The sequence below is a fragment of the Osmerus mordax genome, chromosome 5, assembly GCF_038355195.1.
Source record: "Osmerus mordax isolate fOsmMor3 chromosome 5, fOsmMor3.pri, whole genome shotgun sequence".
NCBI lineage: Eukaryota > Metazoa > Chordata > Actinopteri > Osmeriformes > Osmeridae > Osmerus > Osmerus mordax.
The window spans coordinates 16766639-16784232 of record NC_090054.1 but is presented as its reverse complement, the minus strand read 5'-3'; the positions used below and the strand labels follow the sequence as shown (position 1 = coordinate 16784232).

At 37.7% G+C, this 17594-nt stretch overlaps 3 protein-coding genes across 5 annotated transcripts; 2 read left to right on the top strand and 1 right to left on the bottom strand.

The window, feature by feature from the left end:
* Positions 1–2042: 2042 nt before the first annotated feature.
* On the top strand, positions 2043–2471 carry atoh7 (atonal bHLH transcription factor 7). The gene has a single exon (XM_067237039.1). It carries the CDS (start codon positions 2043–2045, stop codon positions 2469–2471), a length of 429 nt encoding a protein of 142 aa, XP_067093140.1.
* Positions 2472–5303: 2832 nt separating this feature from the next.
* On the top strand, positions 5304–10479 carry pkd2l1 (polycystic kidney disease 2-like 1). Its single transcript, XM_067236631.1, has 15 exons — positions 5304–5583; positions 5902–6015; positions 6748–6875; positions 7107–7360; positions 7471–7695; positions 7785–8013; positions 8108–8278; positions 8361–8542; positions 8637–8757; positions 8841–8939; positions 9066–9187; positions 9269–9386; positions 9499–9608; positions 10024–10144; positions 10242–10479. Exons 1-15 carry the CDS (start codon positions 5304–5306, stop codon positions 10398–10400), a joined length of 2433 nt encoding a protein of 810 aa, XP_067092732.1. The 3' UTR covers positions 10401–10479.
* Positions 10480–11256: 777 nt separating this feature from the next.
* tial1 (TIA1 cytotoxic granule-associated RNA binding protein-like 1) lies at positions 11257–17580 on the bottom strand. Of its 3 annotated transcripts, XM_067236327.1 has the most exons (13): positions 17421–17580; positions 16813–16909; positions 16471–16620; positions 16249–16303; positions 15939–16026; positions 14740–14815; positions 14324–14432; positions 14144–14239; positions 13736–13820; positions 13416–13539; positions 13167–13309; positions 12776–12814; positions 11257–12642 (listed from the first exon to the last, which is right to left on the bottom strand). In XM_067236327.1, the coding sequence occupies exons 1-13, from the start codon at positions 17453–17455 to the stop codon at positions 12525–12527; spliced, it is 1215 nt and encodes a 404-aa protein (XP_067092428.1). In that variant the 5' UTR covers positions 17456–17580; the 3' UTR covers positions 11257–12524. The 3 variants fall into 3 exon arrangements, with proteins under 3 accessions (XP_067092428.1, XP_067092429.1, XP_067092430.1); XM_067236328.1 differs by lacking the exon at positions 12776–12814; XM_067236329.1 differs by lacking the exons at positions 11257–12642; positions 12776–12814; positions 13167–13309; ... (1 more) ...; positions 13736–13820; positions 14144–14239 and having other exon boundaries at positions 14708–14815.
* Positions 17581–17594: the final 14 nt, after the last annotated feature.

Here is a 17594-nt window from a genome sequence, read left to right as displayed (position 1 = left end):
ATATTTGACACCGTCAGAGCAGAAGGGTCACTGCTTTAGCGTGACATATGGCTTTTAGCAGAGAGGGTTGCCTCTCCACCAGACAAGCCAATCATTTGTGTCAGTGGAAAAGCAAGGCTGGAGGATGTGGTAGGGCCAGGACCGGGGCACTGTCTGAGACACGGCCCACAGACACCACAAGCAGCAGCTGGCCAACTACGCCAATCTGTAATCAATGGACCAAACTGGTAGATGGGATTATATGCCTAATTGCACAGCAAATCAGTCCATCTCAAAATGACCAGACAGCTCCAGCTTGTGTCCATGACCCAATATTGAGGCCAGGCATTATCTTGAGCATCTAGTAGTGATGAATGATTTATGTGCTGTAGGCTATTATTTGATGTCTTAATACTTTACGATGACATTTGTGGAATAAAATTCACAAAATCGCTACATAGATTTACATCATATTACTCCAGGAATTAAATGCTGTAATGAGACCCATAACTAATACAAGTCAATAAAGTGTTGTAGAATGTGATAATATTGTTAACACAAAACTACAAATATCCTTTTAAAACATCGGGAGAGAGCTATTAGATGAGTGCATTGGAAGATGTTTACATGTTAGTTGCATGTCAGGGTCTATGTGAAGTTGTGGATCTTTTGGAGAGGGGAGAGAGGGGGCGATAAAACTGGGTGGAAGGAGGGGGGAGGGGTTATTGACCTGCTCTGATTTGGCCCCCCTGATTACTGAATTCACTGGTACCAGATGGAAAGGACAGACAGTCAAACAAATTATTCTGTCTGTCTCATTTCCTCGGACCACTAGACAGATCAATTATTTATTTCACATGTGGTCACCAGTATGTTTGGTACATTAATGTGTACCACATACTGTGCAACCAGGACAGATAAACTGCTGTGAAGAAAATAGAGCCACCTATTGTATCCTAATATCTATCATAATTTTGACGGATCTAATCCTTTTTTTTAATAAAATTGAGAATTGTGTCGACCCCATGTTTTGCATGAGATTATAAAATATTCCATGTGTCTACCATATTGAGCTCAACATCTCAGATTAAAAAAAAACAATAATCCAAGCTAATGAAAGGAGTACCCAGCAGGCTGATGTTCTCTTCAAGTCCCTGGGGTTATGAGCCGCACTTACACTTATGTTCCCTCAGGCTAATCTCAGATTATCATAATTAGCAGATGAGAAGATAATAAAAGAGCCAGTGGATTATGGTAAAACTTTCCATCACAATTGTGTGGCTGAGGACCTACTTGGCATGTGCCTACTTAGGTCCACAATCCACAACTTTTTCCATAACCTGCTGTCCAAACACAAGATCATTAGTCATTAAAACACGGAATTAAGCAATGGAGTTTGTGATAAGGAACTGTCATTATATCAAATTAATAACTCATAAAGTATTATATTACTTATGCTATTTAAAACATAGTGTTTTTAAATATTGTGTTAAATAGAGTGTGATTCAGCAATTTCATCTTGTTTAGTTCTTTGAGTTTCAAGCATCATCATCATCATCAACAAAATGCCTTAGACAGATGGTACAATTTCTGTGTTTGCAACACATGGTTCTCAGTGAAGCCGGGGCTAGATAGACCAGCCAAAGTTAATTGGAATTTCATTAAGGGTTGTTTGCATGTGTGTGTGTATAGAGGGAGAGTATGTGTGTATGTTTGTGTGTCAGCATGGGTGTGTTCTCCAGCAAGCAACATTGAAGAGGGGGGTATGGGGGAGGGTGTGGACTCCACCTGCCACCACCTGTTCATCTCCTTGTTCCTATAAAAGACGACTCCTCAGTCTCTCCAGGAGCAGAGACACTGAAGCCTCTCCATCTAAACGGAACAATTACACCTGGATTTACCAACAATTTGTTTATTAAAATTCCGCTCCCAGGACAAGGAGTTTGAAGAACAGAAAGGAGGTTTTGGTAAATTCGGAAAAAATCGCATAGCTCGATTGAAGCTTATATACTTTGAAAGAAAACAACTGTGAAAAGAAAACATTGGAATTGTGACTCAAAAGCATGATGTCCTGTCAGCAAAGTTGTTCTGACTCTGGATCTGGATCTGAGTCTGATGTCAAGAGCCCAGAAAAGTATGAGAGCACCACAAGGAGAAGGATGGCAGCCAACGCCCGTGAGAGAAAGAGGATGCAGGGCTTGAACACAGCCTTTGATCGGCTCCGTAAAGTGGTCCCTCAATGGGGTGAGGACAAGAAACTATCCAAGTATGAGACGCTGCAGATGGCCCTCAGCTATATCATGGCCCTCAATCGGATCCTGACGGATGCAAGCAGGCACACTGCCCCCCACAGGCAGTGGCTGGATCTCCAGTTTGACTGTGTCCAGCCTGAGAACTATCCTTGCCTTATGAGGTACAGCTCTCCAGATGAAAATGAATATATGCACTCTTCATTTCCCTACCAGTGTGATGGCCTCCAAGTGCCATCCTGAACTGGGTGGATAAATTGGAGAAAAAAAAATCTGTCAAGCTCTTTGAGGTGAATTACCATGTATGCTTGTTAATGATACAGGCTTTGCTCCAATATTGGGGTTAGTAAATACATCTGTATTGATTTTATTTATAGATTTATTTTCTGTCAACTTTTAGTTGTTTTTTACTTTTTGAAAAAACAGTTGGATTTTGTCTTACTTTTTAAACTTTTAAAGTTTGTGTCAACTTGTATACATCATTTTAACTTTTCTTGTGCCCATTATTGAAACTTTGTATATATATCCCATATTTGTATGAACCTTTCCAATCAGGCCTTGAAAAGATCCGGTGCAATTTTCGATTGATGGCAAGTCATTGTTTTCACAATGGATTTGAAAAATAGTTAGATTGTTGTTATTTTTTAATCTATTGTTCAGCCAGAAAAAACATATTTTCAATGAGTATTTAACATTCATTTGTATAGTTTGAAATACCTAAGCATGAAAATAAGAATTTGTGTACAGTGAACTCAATAAAACTCTATTTTGTTCAATATAGTTTTAGAACTGAAATAAACATAATTTTTAAATGAAAAAACAAAAAACGTTTGTGCTTGTTTATCAACTCCAACATCTCACACATACTGCAAGTGTGGATAACATCATAAATTGTATGAGGACATCCTTCAATAATCCTCCAAAGGGTAATCGTCAATTATTCAAGTTTTCTATTCAATAAATGGGCTCCTAGAAAAAACAGTAACTATGGGCTTCATTGTCACCCGAAGTGTGATCTAGGAAAACTAGAGGTGTACTGCTTGTCTTTTGTTTTGATGTATCATATTCTTAGTGAGCGTGATGCCAGGTCAAATCTGTTGCTCTGTCTTGTCCTGCACCCTGATGGGTGTGCTTCCCTTTTGTCCTAAGCTCCTGTGTTCTGAGATAAGAAGGAATTACGTCAATTGTGGACCAAAATATATGGACCCAAATGGTGCACTAGATGAGAAAGCTGCTAGTGCTAGTCTATGGAACACAGGAGGTGAATTGGACACAGAAAACTCTTCCTCAACGTAATGTTATATCATTTTGATATTATCACTACTACAACTACTATCTGACCACACTTAAATTTGGGCTGTATGATACTTTTGATGTCATGTAACCCTGAATTAGGTCATTAAACAATCTGACAGTGCATTACAGCAACAACAAGAAGCTATACTGCCACTTCAACATCGAGTACTGATGTGTGGACAAGTGTTGGTTGCAAATTAGAAAAGGTTGCCATTGTGGCACAGGCTGCAGTTAATTAAAAAAAAGTATTTGTTCCAGACCCTGCCAATGCTTCAGTGAAGGAGGAGGAATTACACTCTATTGTTGGGCAGGGGGCGTACATAATATCTCTGTTCAGAGGAACTGAAGCGTGAATTTCCATAGCTGGACAAGATGCATCTAGGATAAGACATCTCCATCAAAGCGGCAATCTACGACAAACCTCCTCGCTACTCTACCTTTTGCACTTAATATTTTGTGTTTTAGTAAGGCACATGTTTTGTATAGTATAGTCAGTATAGTCCCCAAAATGGGTTGTTTCACAAGTTTTCCCTAACAGCCAATAATGAGGTGTGCTAAATCTGCTACATTATATATCCTACAGATGGCCATGTGTAGTTATATGCTGTGTTGATTGTTTGCATACTTAATGTATGCTTTTTGACAATTGGCTCATCATCAATGTATGCAAAGCTGGGTCAGAGTTAGTCAAAATGTGTATACTAATGAGATGGGGCCTATTATATTGGTCTTTGGGAAGGACATCAGAGACACTTAAGCTTCCCTCTGGTTTGGCCACTACAGTCACGTGCAGTCAACAGTTGTATGTAATTGAAATGTAGTTAATTAATCTTCTCTGCAGGAGAATGTTTAATTGAATGAGTGGTTATACACTGTAACAATGCTTGTAGACTCTACTTTATTCAGAAGACATACAATTTTCCTGAATTTATTGTTGACAAGACATTTCAATCTAGTTGCAATTTTTGCTAGCTCGTGTATTTTATGATTGCATATGTCAACATAAACAGCCAAACACGGTTTACAAAAACAAACTGACGCGACAAAAATGGACAAAACTTTAAATATCTTTTAGCACCTATGGTTAGAAAGTGTAATGACAAAGTTCAGGCTGTTCTCTGAAAATGCTGTGAGTGAAGATCGACAGATTATGTTAGCTGGCTAAGCATACCTGTTGAAGGGGAAATTGCCACAATGCTTAGTTTAGACCTTACAATTAAACCTACCTAACGCAATGTTTCGTTTTGAGACAATGCCTGTGATAACTTTGTTGCATGTTGTGTATATGGGTCAATTTAAGGATATATTTACCAGAGACAAAGGAAATGTGTCGTCATAAAGAACATATTTCTTTGAGCCTCTTCTCAAAGAAGATATTTTAATTACATTTTAGGATGTGGCACAGTAACATATGTCGACTTCATAATAATAAATAATATAATCTAGCTGCAAAATATAACACAATACACAACGGCCATATAACTGTACCAAAAATGTTTTGAATGATATAGGCCATTTTTCTGCCCTTTTATTGAGACCCACATCACACATTCATTTTTATTACACATTGCATCAACATGCAGATGGTGCTCAATTGATGGTGCTCAATAGAAAATAGACAGCTCCTCCCTCTTCACTGTTTATGTCCTCCTCCCTTTTTGTCACCATCCCTTTAAAGCCATCTCGCCAACAGGTGATGTTCAAATCTGTGTCTGCTGCACTGGGATCTTTATTAGTGTATCAACATTCCCTTTCCCTGATTTCAAGTTAATTCCCAGCATGAAGCGACTAAATAACCGGGCAGAGAGCCACCTGAGTGGCCAGGCGGAGTGTGAACTGGATAGTCTAGGGAAAGGTTCCTGGGTAAACCAGGGCTACTGTGGCTCTCCTCCACCCCTGCCTCGTGTCATCAGCACTGTCTACAATCCTCAACCCCACTTCCAGGGCTCCTTCAACAGCATGAGCAAGCTGAACACCCCAGACTCTTTCCCAGTCAAGCCTGATCCGCTGGACTTGGGGGTGGATAAGACAAGGCCTGGCTGCTGTTCTTTCTTCAAAGGTAAGAACTGGTTCAATGGTTGTTTTTGTTTGCTTTAGTTAAATCCTTGTTTAGTGTTATGTTATAGGGATCAGGTTTGTAATGGGATGTCACACCTCACACCTGACATCATCACATCACATCATTTAACTTAAAAAGGGACAATTATCAATATGCAAACTGAAGAACTTACTCCAATATGTCTATAAAGGGGTAATTACCAAGACTTCAGTTATTGCTTCCACCCTGGTCAACTTCAATCACTTCTCAGACTTTGATACAGCCTCTTGTTTATCTTGATTCCTATATTTTGTTTTACCACTGTTCTCTTTGATGTAGGATTGTGGGGTACAGCTCTGACTGAGAACACTTCAGGCAACAGAGAGCTGTTTATTAGGACAACCCTAAGGGAGTTACTGGTCTATGTGTTTTTTCTTGTGGATATGTGTCTCTGTAAGTATATCAGCAATGTGTTTTAACCAGGTTGGGAAATGTATTTGTACACAATTATTGTCCTGTTATGTTTAGTTTGGATAATGTATAGCTTGGGTACAATAACAAGGCAGTGTAATGTGAGATGAAAATTTTGAAACACATCCAGTATATTTAGGAAATCTATGATTTAAATTCATTTAGTTATAATTCACAGATCGGGTAACATTTCCTCCTTAATGTAGACTATTAGTAAATACATGAGAAATATACATCAGCATGACCTTTTCGTGTTTTCTCAAACTGTTGCTGTCGTGCAAAGTGCTGATTGATCATGATCGGTTTATGCTTTAGTGCTCATTATAAAATGCCAACAACATCCTTGCTGGCTGAAAGCCATTGTCCTGCTAAACATTTTCTCTGAAAGGAACACACGCACTGCCCCTGCCTTTCACTGATAAGAGCATCGGCTCAAGCCATTGTTTCTTTGTCTGTGTTAGATTTACATTGTTTGATGAGGGTATTTGTGTCAGCCAGTGTGCTCTCTCTTCAAACAAATTACCAGGTAAATCTGGCCTCTTTGACTCCTGTGATGTGAACAAGGCTAAAGGACAAGTGCTGAATGAGGAGCGTGTCTCATTCTTCCTTGCCTTATCTTGAACATTTGAATGGACAACATTTTAGCCAGAGCCTGTGCAAAGGTTGATATGAATCACAGGCTGATAATAACAATGTGGTTGTCTTGTCTTTCAGTGACATATGGGATGACCAGCTCCAGTACCTACTACTATACTAAAGTCATGACAGGCCTGTTTGTGAATACACCCAGCGACAGTGGGGTTCAGTTTCAATCCATTAGCAGCATGGCTGACTTTTGGACTGTGAGTAGTAATTCTCGTTGCTTATACATTATGTGACTAAAATAACTGGGTTTCATAATCGATCAATTATCAGTTAATCAATCAATGTCTGCATAAAATGTAATATATCATTGTTATTTTTCAAGAGAACTATAAAGCACAACACTGTAAGTCCATTTCTATCATAAGAGTTTACTTTTTTATAATCAGTTTCACAGCTTCAGTTTTTCCATACCTCTTTGAATACAACAGTATGCTCAGGGCCCTTTACTGGATGGACTCTACTGGACCAAGTGGTACAACAACCAGTCACTAGAGAATGGAAACCAGTCCTTTATCTACTATGAGAACCTGTTGCTAGGGGTGCCCAGGATGAGACAAATCAAGGTAAAGAACAACTCCTGCAAAGTCCACAGTGACTTCCAGAACGAAATCACAGGATGCTTTGATGTCTACAATGAGAAGAAAGAGGACAACCTGGACTTTGGCCTGATGAATGGCACAGCGTGAGTTTAACATTTTAATCGTTTTTTGTTTTGTTTATTGTTTTGAATGTTTGGTGGGAATTTTATCTTTATCAGAAGCCATGTCTAGTATTGCATTACTGGTTTTGCAGCTGGCAGTATCACACAGAAAAAGAGATTAAGGGGTCGGCTCACTGGGGCCTGCTGACCACCTACAGTGGGGCGGGCTACCACCAGGACCTTGGCAGAACCAAGGAGGACACGGCTGCAGTCCTGGCAGAGATGACGAGCAACCTGTGGTTGGACCATGGGACTCGGGCAGTGTTCATCGACTTTTCCACATACAACGCTAATATTAACTTGTTCTGTGTCATCAGGTAAATGGAAGAATGAACAGTGACATCATTTCAGATGTTTTCTTAATTGTTCAGAATGGTCCAAACCGTGTTTTCATTTTTTTCTGCAGGTTAGTGGTTGAATTTCCAGCCACTGGTGGAGCAATACCCTCTTATCAGATTAGAACGGTCAAACTGATTCGCTACATCACCAACTGGGATTATTTTATTATTGGCTGTGAGATGGTGTTCTGTTTGTTCATTCTCTACTATATTGTGGAAGAGATTCTTGAGCTGCGGATCCACAAGTTTTCCTACTTCAAAAGCATCTGGAACACTCTTGATGTGGTTGTCATCATGGTAAATTGAGTGGATAAGGCATTACAAATGAGGGACAAACTGACATTTCATGTTCTCTATAAGAATAATAAAATACTTGTTTTTCTTTTTACAGCTAGCAATCGTTGCTATCGTCTTCAATGTTTTTCGCACCCTTAAAGTGGATAAATTACTTGGCACACTGTTGCATAATCCGGATATCTATGCAGATTTTGAATTTTTAGCATTCTGGCAAACACAATATAATAACATGAATGCAATGAACTTGTTCTTTGCTTGGATAAAGGTAGGTCTGAAAAAAAGGCAAAAAGATTTAATATTGTGTCACAAAAGTCCAAAAAACTCATCGTCCTCTCTTGGTCCTGTAGGTTTTCAAGTACATCAGTTTCAATAAGACCATGACTCAACTGTCCTCTACACTGGGGCGTTGTGCGAAAGACATCATGGGCTTTGCTATCATGTTCTTCATTGTGTTCTTTGCCTATGCTCAGTTGGGTTATCTGCTTTTTGGAACAGAGGTGGAATCCTTCAGTACCTTTGTCAAGTGCATGTAAGAGAAGTTGTATGTCTGACAATATATTTGAAAAATGTCTTTAGCAAGATAACATTAAAAAAATTGATGCTTTGTTATTTGTATTCTATAGTTTTACCCAGTTCAGGATCATTCTTGGAGATTTCGATTATGATGCAATTGAGCGAGCCAACAGAGTCCTTGGGCCCATCTATTTTGTCACTTATGTGTTCTTTGTCTTCTTTGTGTTACTTGTAAGTAGCATTAATACACTTTCTATTAACCTACAGAAAAAAGTTAACAGCATTTAAGTATATGCTATTCATTTGTTCCCCAGAACATGTTTCTGGCCATCATTAATGACACCTATTCTGAGGTAAAGGAAGAGCTGTCATCCCAAAAAGATGAGCTGCAAATTACTGACATAATCAAACAGGTAAATTGTGGCGATACAGACATAAAGATAGATATATATATATATTGTACACATGTTAAATCTCAATATTTTACATAAATATTTTACAGATGTTGAAAATGTTTTTACATTATATCTGTTTTTCAGAGTTATGCAAAGACATTTATGAAACTAAAACTGAAAAAGGAGAAGATATCAGATGTACAAAAAGCCCTGAATTCTGGATCCAAAGAAATAGAATTCAAAGACTTCAGAGAGACTCTTAAAGAGTAAGTCGTCCACCCTCACTGAACTAACCCTAACCATTAAATTATGGTATTAAATTTGACCCTACTACGTTAACCCCTCAGGATGGGACATGCTGATCATGAAATATCTGACGCTTTCTCCAAATTTGACTGTGATGGAAACAAAATTCTGGACCAAGAAGAGCAAGAGAAAATGAAAAGAGAACTAGAAGATAAAAGGGTAAATGGACAGAGAACAGTACAGAAAACAATAATAAAATGTAAATTCTGGACTTTGAAAAAATTAATGTTTGATTAACAAAATACATACATATTCCTCTTGTCACACGCAGGATGCTCTCAGTGCTGAGCTTAACAATCTTGGACAAAACTATGTTAACGGTTCCCTGAAGAAACCTGACAATGAGCAGAAAGAAACAGTGGAGCAGGAGGATTTCCAAAAGTGCGATGAGTTGAACATTTTAAACATTTCTTCTTATTTAAAGAAAAGGCTCTTTAGACATATATGACCATCAAGAGTTTGGCAGCATGTTTGACATAGTATCATGCAGCAGCTGCTTTGACCTTTTAGCACCAAAAATCACACAATTTCTCTCTGACAAGCCCAGCTTTCTGATTGCCATATAGACAAACAACAACCAATCTGTTTTAGCACTGGATTCACATTCACCTGTGGATAAATGTTGTGGTGACCCATACAATCTGCATTATTGTAAAGTTAATGAATAGACAATTTAATACCTATGGAAAAAAATTATATAGAGTTGGAAGCTATGATGTAGTACTGTATACGTCAGGCTGTAATTGTGTGTACCATCCTTTCTAGGGAACATCATTTATTTCTTCTTCTATTGTAGATTGGTCAGACAGGTTCTTCATCTTGAAGGATTTGTAGCAGCCATTATGGGGAAGCTTGACTTGGTCATGGAGAAACTGGAACTGCATGGGTGGAAAAAAGGCACAGAAACAATGATTAAGGTAGGTGTTAAAATACAGGATGTGTGTATTTGTATACATGTGTTGCGCAACCTCAAAATTGAGTACCACATTTCTAAGACTTTGTGTCAATTTCTAGAGTGAAAAGACTGCTTCAGATGGTAAAATTCAGGTACAACTCAACAGAGAAATACACGCAGAGACATCACCATGGAGTGCCACTATTCCTGTTGGCCAGACCACATATGATGGTCAGAACCTGGTCAAAGGCTGGCCCAAGGCAAACAGCCATATGTAGCTTAGTGCCAGAACAACAATTGTGAGAAGAAATGCACAACATAACCAATAATACTGAGGAACAATGTTGGCATACTAAGGTGAGCAGTTTTAAACTTGTATGCTGTACTCTTACATGTTTAAGGATGTTAAAGTAACAAATATTTACATCGAATTTAAATTCAAGAATACCAACGACCACTAATGACAATACATAAAATTCAACAGAAAAACATTAATAAATTCAAGCAATTATATTAGTCCAGAAAGAAATTGCACAATACTTGCATCATATACTTGGGCAATGGGAATACTATAAATTATGATGTAGAGTTAGAATAAGATAAAATCTTTGCATATTCATGTATTTAAGTGTCGACAACATTGTCAATAATTTTCTTAACAGAGTTTGCAGCACTTAATATAAATTACATCTGTGTACTTTATTTATGTTGCTATTGCTAATCCATGTGTTGTGCTTTTAAGTAATTATTATTGTCGATTCAGGCATTGATCTCTGTGGTTTATGTTAGGTCACATTAAGTACAATATTATGAGTGGTTCAACCAAAAATCTGACTCAATAGACGTGTTTAATGTACTAGTACATTAGGTTTTAATGAGGTCAGGTTTGAGAAAATAAGATTAATTAACAGTTAAGATCTAAATTGCTGTTACTATATAGTGCTTGGTGAAGCCTAATTAAGATACTGTCTTTTGTAGCATGTGTTGTTAATAAAATAAGTCTGATCAATGATTGTGTGTGATACATGGCATTAAAAGCTTATATTTTTAAAATCGTCACGAGTATCAAGATCTGTCAACAGACTTCTAGAATTGCAGAATATAAAACTTACACACAGACACTTGGTTAGGCAGTTTCAAATCATTGTTTTATTTCAGATAAATTTCCATTTTTATTGAAAAGAATTTACCTACACCTTTCTTAAAAGCAAATTTACCCAATTACATTCAATGCTTTAAGCAACCAAGATAATACATTTCAAAAACGTGCAATTCAAACTCAAAACCCACTTATCTCAAGCTATTATGTGGAAATGGCACACAACCTCAAAGTTGGGACAACCCTTATTGGAATATAGAATCTTGTCTTCTAAAGAGCTTGAGGTTTTAAAAAAACTGGCTGTAACTGACTTAAGTTAAGGCTTCATTATAAATCATACAGAACATATTTTATAAGCCTGTTTACACCAATCTACCTAAAGTACAGTATGTACAGCATTGGGTTTGTGAAACTTGTGATACTATAAAAGAGCACATGCTTAAAAACTCTTTCTACATACAGTACGCAGCAGGGGTTATATACATATTTGGCCTTCTTGACCCTGTCCCAGAAGTGACATTTGTAGATATAAGATGATTAAAGAATTAAACTAGTATTTGCATGTCAAAAAGGAGAGCAAAGCAACTAATTGATTATTAGGCTATACATGATGGCATAATTTGCCTTATTATTTACAAAAGAAGATCAACCCCAAATGAGCAATTTTTAAAAATTCACTCAGCAGAACAAAACGCTTGAACTAAACTTTATACTAAAACAATTTACACATCAGAGCCTTTTTGTAGCTCACAATTGGCTCCCGTTTTCTGAGGATGAAGACATGAAAAATATCGACATCCTCACTTTGCATCATATGTCATATAGGGACATGTTTTAATAAAGCATATTGCACCTTAATACATCTGATAAAATACCCTCAATTGGGAAGGAGAGCGATTGTTCATTATTAAAATAATTTACCAAACACTAAGAAAGTTTCTAAAATGTTTACAGTGCTATTTCACACTGAGGGTACAAATACTTTTAAATCTGTTTTAGGCTACATTAAGTGGTAAACGTAACTCATCAAAAACATGATGATCTCTCCTATAAAACACATTAAGTTAGTCCAAGTTCTTGAACTTACGATTTGTTGAAATCTAGCCAAAAAACATTAGCCAGGAAACCCCCCCACCCCTCTAAACTACACGTCCATATAAATAACTTTGTTTCCCTCACATACTAGAGATAAGCCACTGCGCCTGTGATCTTCACTGGGTGGGAGGCGGTTCCAGATTTACATACGATGGGTTGTCCACTGATTCCCTGGAGCAGAAAGACTGTGACTGATGTGAGAGCCTGCTCACTGTGTCTGGTAGCCAGTCATGCTGAAGTTGGCCTGATTTGGCATCACAGGACCAGGCTGGGGTTGCGACTGTGGGGATCCAAAACCTCCCATCCAGCCTGGAGACTGAGACTGCCTGATAGGGAGAATATGTGTGAACACACACACACACACACACACACACACATCAGAACACAATACAGAGAGACAGAGAGACAGACAGAGAGGTGAAAGATTTGCTGGAAAGCTAAGATGAATAAAGTTGTCACCTTGAAATATTCTGTGCGGCTGCTGCCAGAATGGAGTCCCTGTGAATGATATAGCCTTTTTAGTGTGGCCCTGACATCAAACCATTGTACAGTACTAAAATTGGGCCTTGATTGTATTGTATACTGTAGGTGAGGTATGGGAAGCTAAATGTAAAAACTATTCCCCAATGAAAGTTTGGGGACAGGCAATCCAATCCTTGTAATTATATTTCTACATGGTTTAGGTTGTTCAAGCTTTATACTAGAAAAGTTTACAAAAATATATTGGTAATTGCAACAATACCTCTTCTCTACACTAGCAGAAAGCCTGGTCAGGAACTCGGTCGAACTTGAATGAGTGTATAATCAAGGCCCCTTCACTGTGTATGATTAAATAAATGCTCCAACTCACTCTACACCAAATCCTTGTTGATTCCATGTCTGGCCGTACACACCATAAGAGGGCACCTGCCACCCATTTGTCACATACTGTTGGCTGTACTGCTGGGGGTTGCCATACATTTGATTCCACTGTCCCCACTGACCATATTCCATCTGCACAAAGACAAAAACATTTTGTCAACAAGAATAAAACTGAAGCAAATTAAAAATGAATAGCTTTAGTAACTTTAAGACCCCTTTTGTAGGTGCTGCACACTACCTGCTGTACATTCTTGGTCATGTCAGGAGATTCTTTGCCCCAGTAGCATTTAACAATGTGACCTTCGATGGTTGTTCCATTCACTGAAACAATTGCATGGGCAGCACTTTCGTGGGACGAAAACCTTAAAAAGAAATATGCTTTCAGCAGGGTTCTGTAATCGCAGTATACTATCAGCACAAAAAAGGGGCACTACATGCAAACTATTTATCTGACAAATGTACCCCATGAAAAGTACTTGGCGATTATTAATCATTGAGTCCTAAGCTGTTGCCATCTGGGGGCAAAAAATGACTCTACATTATTTGGAAGAAAATTACCTGATGAATGAGTAACCTTTCTCTGGGAAAACTCTGATTTCCATTATCTGACCAAAGGGCGAGAATGTCTGTCGCATGAGATGTTCTGCAAAAACAAAAGACAAAGTTAAGGCCATTGAGAGTGTGGAAAAGTTTTTAGCATTACATATGCAATTTTTATCCAATTATTTTGTATATCTTTTGTAAAACAGCAGTGTTAGCACACTAAATACAATTGCCACAGTATTATTCTTAAATTGTCAAGTAGACAAAATGTACTTCATTATCAGTGTAAAAATGAAAAGGATTCTATAAAAATATATACATATATTTGGTTTCTCCAAAAATTTAACATAATCAAAGTACTTATTCAGCGCATTATACCCCTGAATGTAACTACATTTTCAAATTACAAAAGGAAACACTTACCTGATAGTCCTGACTGGATTCCTCCACAATACACAGTGCAGTTCTGTGGACTAGACAGATTGACCACATCTTCAAACCTCAGCTGCTTCGAGCCATCTGACAGTCAAAAATAGAAGACAAATTGATGACAAACTGACTTCTGGCAACACTGTGAGTGGTAGACTTTTCCTTGAAACTTACTATCAGGCACACTCTTAGGCGCTGGTGGCTTGCGGGTGGCCCAGTTAGTCCTGATCTGACGCCCTCCTAACCACTGTCCTCCCATGTGCACTATGGCATTTTCAGCATCCTATGAAGACACAAAAGACAATGTTTCTTTTCCAAAACTCTATGAATCACAAAACATACTAGATCCCTCTGATCTGTGTTAAATATTCTACAGTAATAGATCAATATTAAATTAATATTTCCAATTAAATAGTTTATGCTTAATTATTTGTATATAACAAATCATATTTGATATTATCTGATTAACATAACTAAAGTCAAATTTGTTTGTGAATCTATGATAGCATATTAAATTACATTAAATGTACTAAAAGTAGGATAGTAAACAGAAATAACCTTCATTTCGTGTTCCTGTACTGGAGCCTTACCAGTTTGTTATAGAAGGACACAAATCCATACCCCTTAGATTTCCCTGTAGTCATGTCCTTCACAACACGGGCATCCCTGAAAGAAAACACCAAAGTAGCTTCAGAACACTTACTGCATTACACATGTCAAACTAAAAGAACCACACACACAAACACCCACACAGAGGCACACACACACAGAGACGATCATCTATACATGTATTCTCCTATGTTAAAATCTACCGTAAAACCTATACTGGTAACTTGAAAGCAAAGCAGCATTTTAAAACACCATTACAAAGACATGCAACCTACACTGTTGAGTTAGCTGTTTTCATATTCATTTTCAATAAAAGGGATCCCTGCCAATAAATAGTTCATTAAAATAAATATTCACACTTAATTTACTGTCTGAAATCAGCAAGTCAGAAAGCAACATTTTATATGTATTACCATGCATTCCTAGCAGTTACTGATGGTATCCTACCAATAGAAATATATTAAAATATCAAAGAGAAAAAGGAATTAAAAAGGCATACATGGCCTGTTAACAGATTTCGTTATTTTTCCTGGTCAATTCTTTACCACCAATATGGAGTTTGGGGAGCTGCAAATTTTGAAAAATTGAAAATTTTCAGAACTTTAGGAAAGGAGCATTAAGCTATCAACAATACTAAGCAAACCAAAATGAGACAATTTACATTGGCTAAATCTCAAAAGGAATACTTGGAAACTGGAGTGTATTAATAAGTTATGTCATCACAAATTATCTGCAATAAATTGAAAGAAACAGAATAAATAGATGAGGAAAAAAAAAACTACATCTGAGTTTCCAGTGTGCACTGTTCCTTGCTGTTAGCCTTCAAGCTCCTGTCCAATCCTATGAGCATTTCTGTAAAATAACCAGAGTGCTATTACTTTACTTACTCATAACTTCAGAAGCTGAAAGCTTTTCATTTACACACAAGCTTGTTCTGCCACTGTAAATTGCACTTTAAAAAGTACTTACCATTTCCTAAATATATCAATAGCAAAATAAAGATGTCTGGTGAAAAAATTACAATGTGTTTTATCCAAATGTGTCATCTACTGCCTAATTTCTCTTTGCCACAACTGCTTTTATATTTTCCTGTACATCCTGTAAAAAGTCCTGCATTACGGTAGGTAGAAAAACATATTAATGAGCAAATTCAAGTTAAGTCTTCCCATTTAAAACTTACGATATTTTCCCAAAAGGTGCGAATGCGGCTTTGACATCTTCCGTGGTGATCTCAGGGCTCAGATCACCCACAAAAACATGGAAATGATCTGAAACGACCAATACAAATTTGTTAACTATTAATGCTAAAGCACACTTGCATATCTGAGTTAATTTGACAAATTACAGCAATGGCAATTAATAACACTTGCTTGCACTTTGCAAATTCGCAAAGTGCAAGCAAGTGTTATTAATTGCCATTGCTGTAATTTGTCAAATCAACTCATTAACTTTAGTACAGGCCAACAATGACAAGGGCATAGGACACTCACTGGATGTGTCCTTCTTTTGGCTACTTGGAGTGGTGGCCCAATTGACCTTCACTTCCTGGAGAAAAAAAGATTTCACATAATCAAAGTCTGTGGCCGATAGATATTTTTGGTTTCTGAAAACCAATACTTAAGTGACCAGAGTAATAAGGCAGGTAACGTGTTACAAAGTGTAGAGAACCCTTTCCTACATTTGTACTTCATTTATTTTTTCACAAAAATTACCTTTCCTAATATTTTCCTCCCATTCATGGCTGCCAGAGCAGCAGCAGCGTCTCTATGTTCGTAGAACTCCACAAAACAATACGGATCGTTGCTTGTTTGCTGCAAAACAGAAAACCCGACAGAAGAATTCATCCTCCTGCTATCGGGTTGCTGAGAAAAAAAAGCCAGGAAAGGAAATTATAGCCCAAAACATGACAACTTCTACGTGTTCAATTTCATCATGTCACCAGGTCTTGATCAAATGTAGGACACAACAATTACTGCAAGATGATGTTTTTTAATGACAATGAAATCCAAAGGCAGTTAATTTACATATTTTGCTGCACAAACTGATATTCTTACCTCGGTGATCATTTTACAACTTTTGCAAGGGCCTATCTGAGTGAAGAGTTGGAGTATCAGAATTTCTGTTACATCTCTGGAAAGGTTACCAACATATCTGGGAGAGAAACAAAGGCGGGTGAAATGACATAAGAGTGTGATTTGTTGATCATTTTATGACATAGAAAGTACGTACAGGTAGGGTAGCAATACATATCTGCTAAGTGAGGTGTACTTTGTTCTGCTATTGTAGTGGCGGTCTGTCTTGGTGCTAGCCACACTGGCTAGTAGACCAAGATGACAAGCTAATGTCGTTAGCATTTGTAACAAGAGAACGAGTGATGCTTTGTTCGAAATTACTCTATTAGCTGGTTAGATAGCTAGGTATAGCTGAGGCTAGGGGTACATTTACCTATTATATCTGAATGTCGACAGTAGCAAGCTAACATGTGTGGCTCTGGCTGGTTCGTTTGACTCGCATGGTAACCTACCTTGCTAGATTAGCTAGCTAGTTACCTGGGTTAGCTACTATTATTCCAAGAACATTGCAGGGTGATTATACTAGCTAGTAGCTACTAGTAGCCAGCTGGTTCCGTGACACTGACAACCGTTTTGTAAGCATTACTTACAGAGTTTTGGGATGGCTTTCGTCTTCCATGCTCATGCAGAGATATTCAGCTGTGTCGACTATTCAGCTAATAACAACTAGCTAGGTGATCCTGGGAATAATTATTTCTTAGAAGCTAGTCCAGCCAGCTAGTAGAAAATGGCGCAAATCAGAAGGTAGGGAAGATATGACGAAC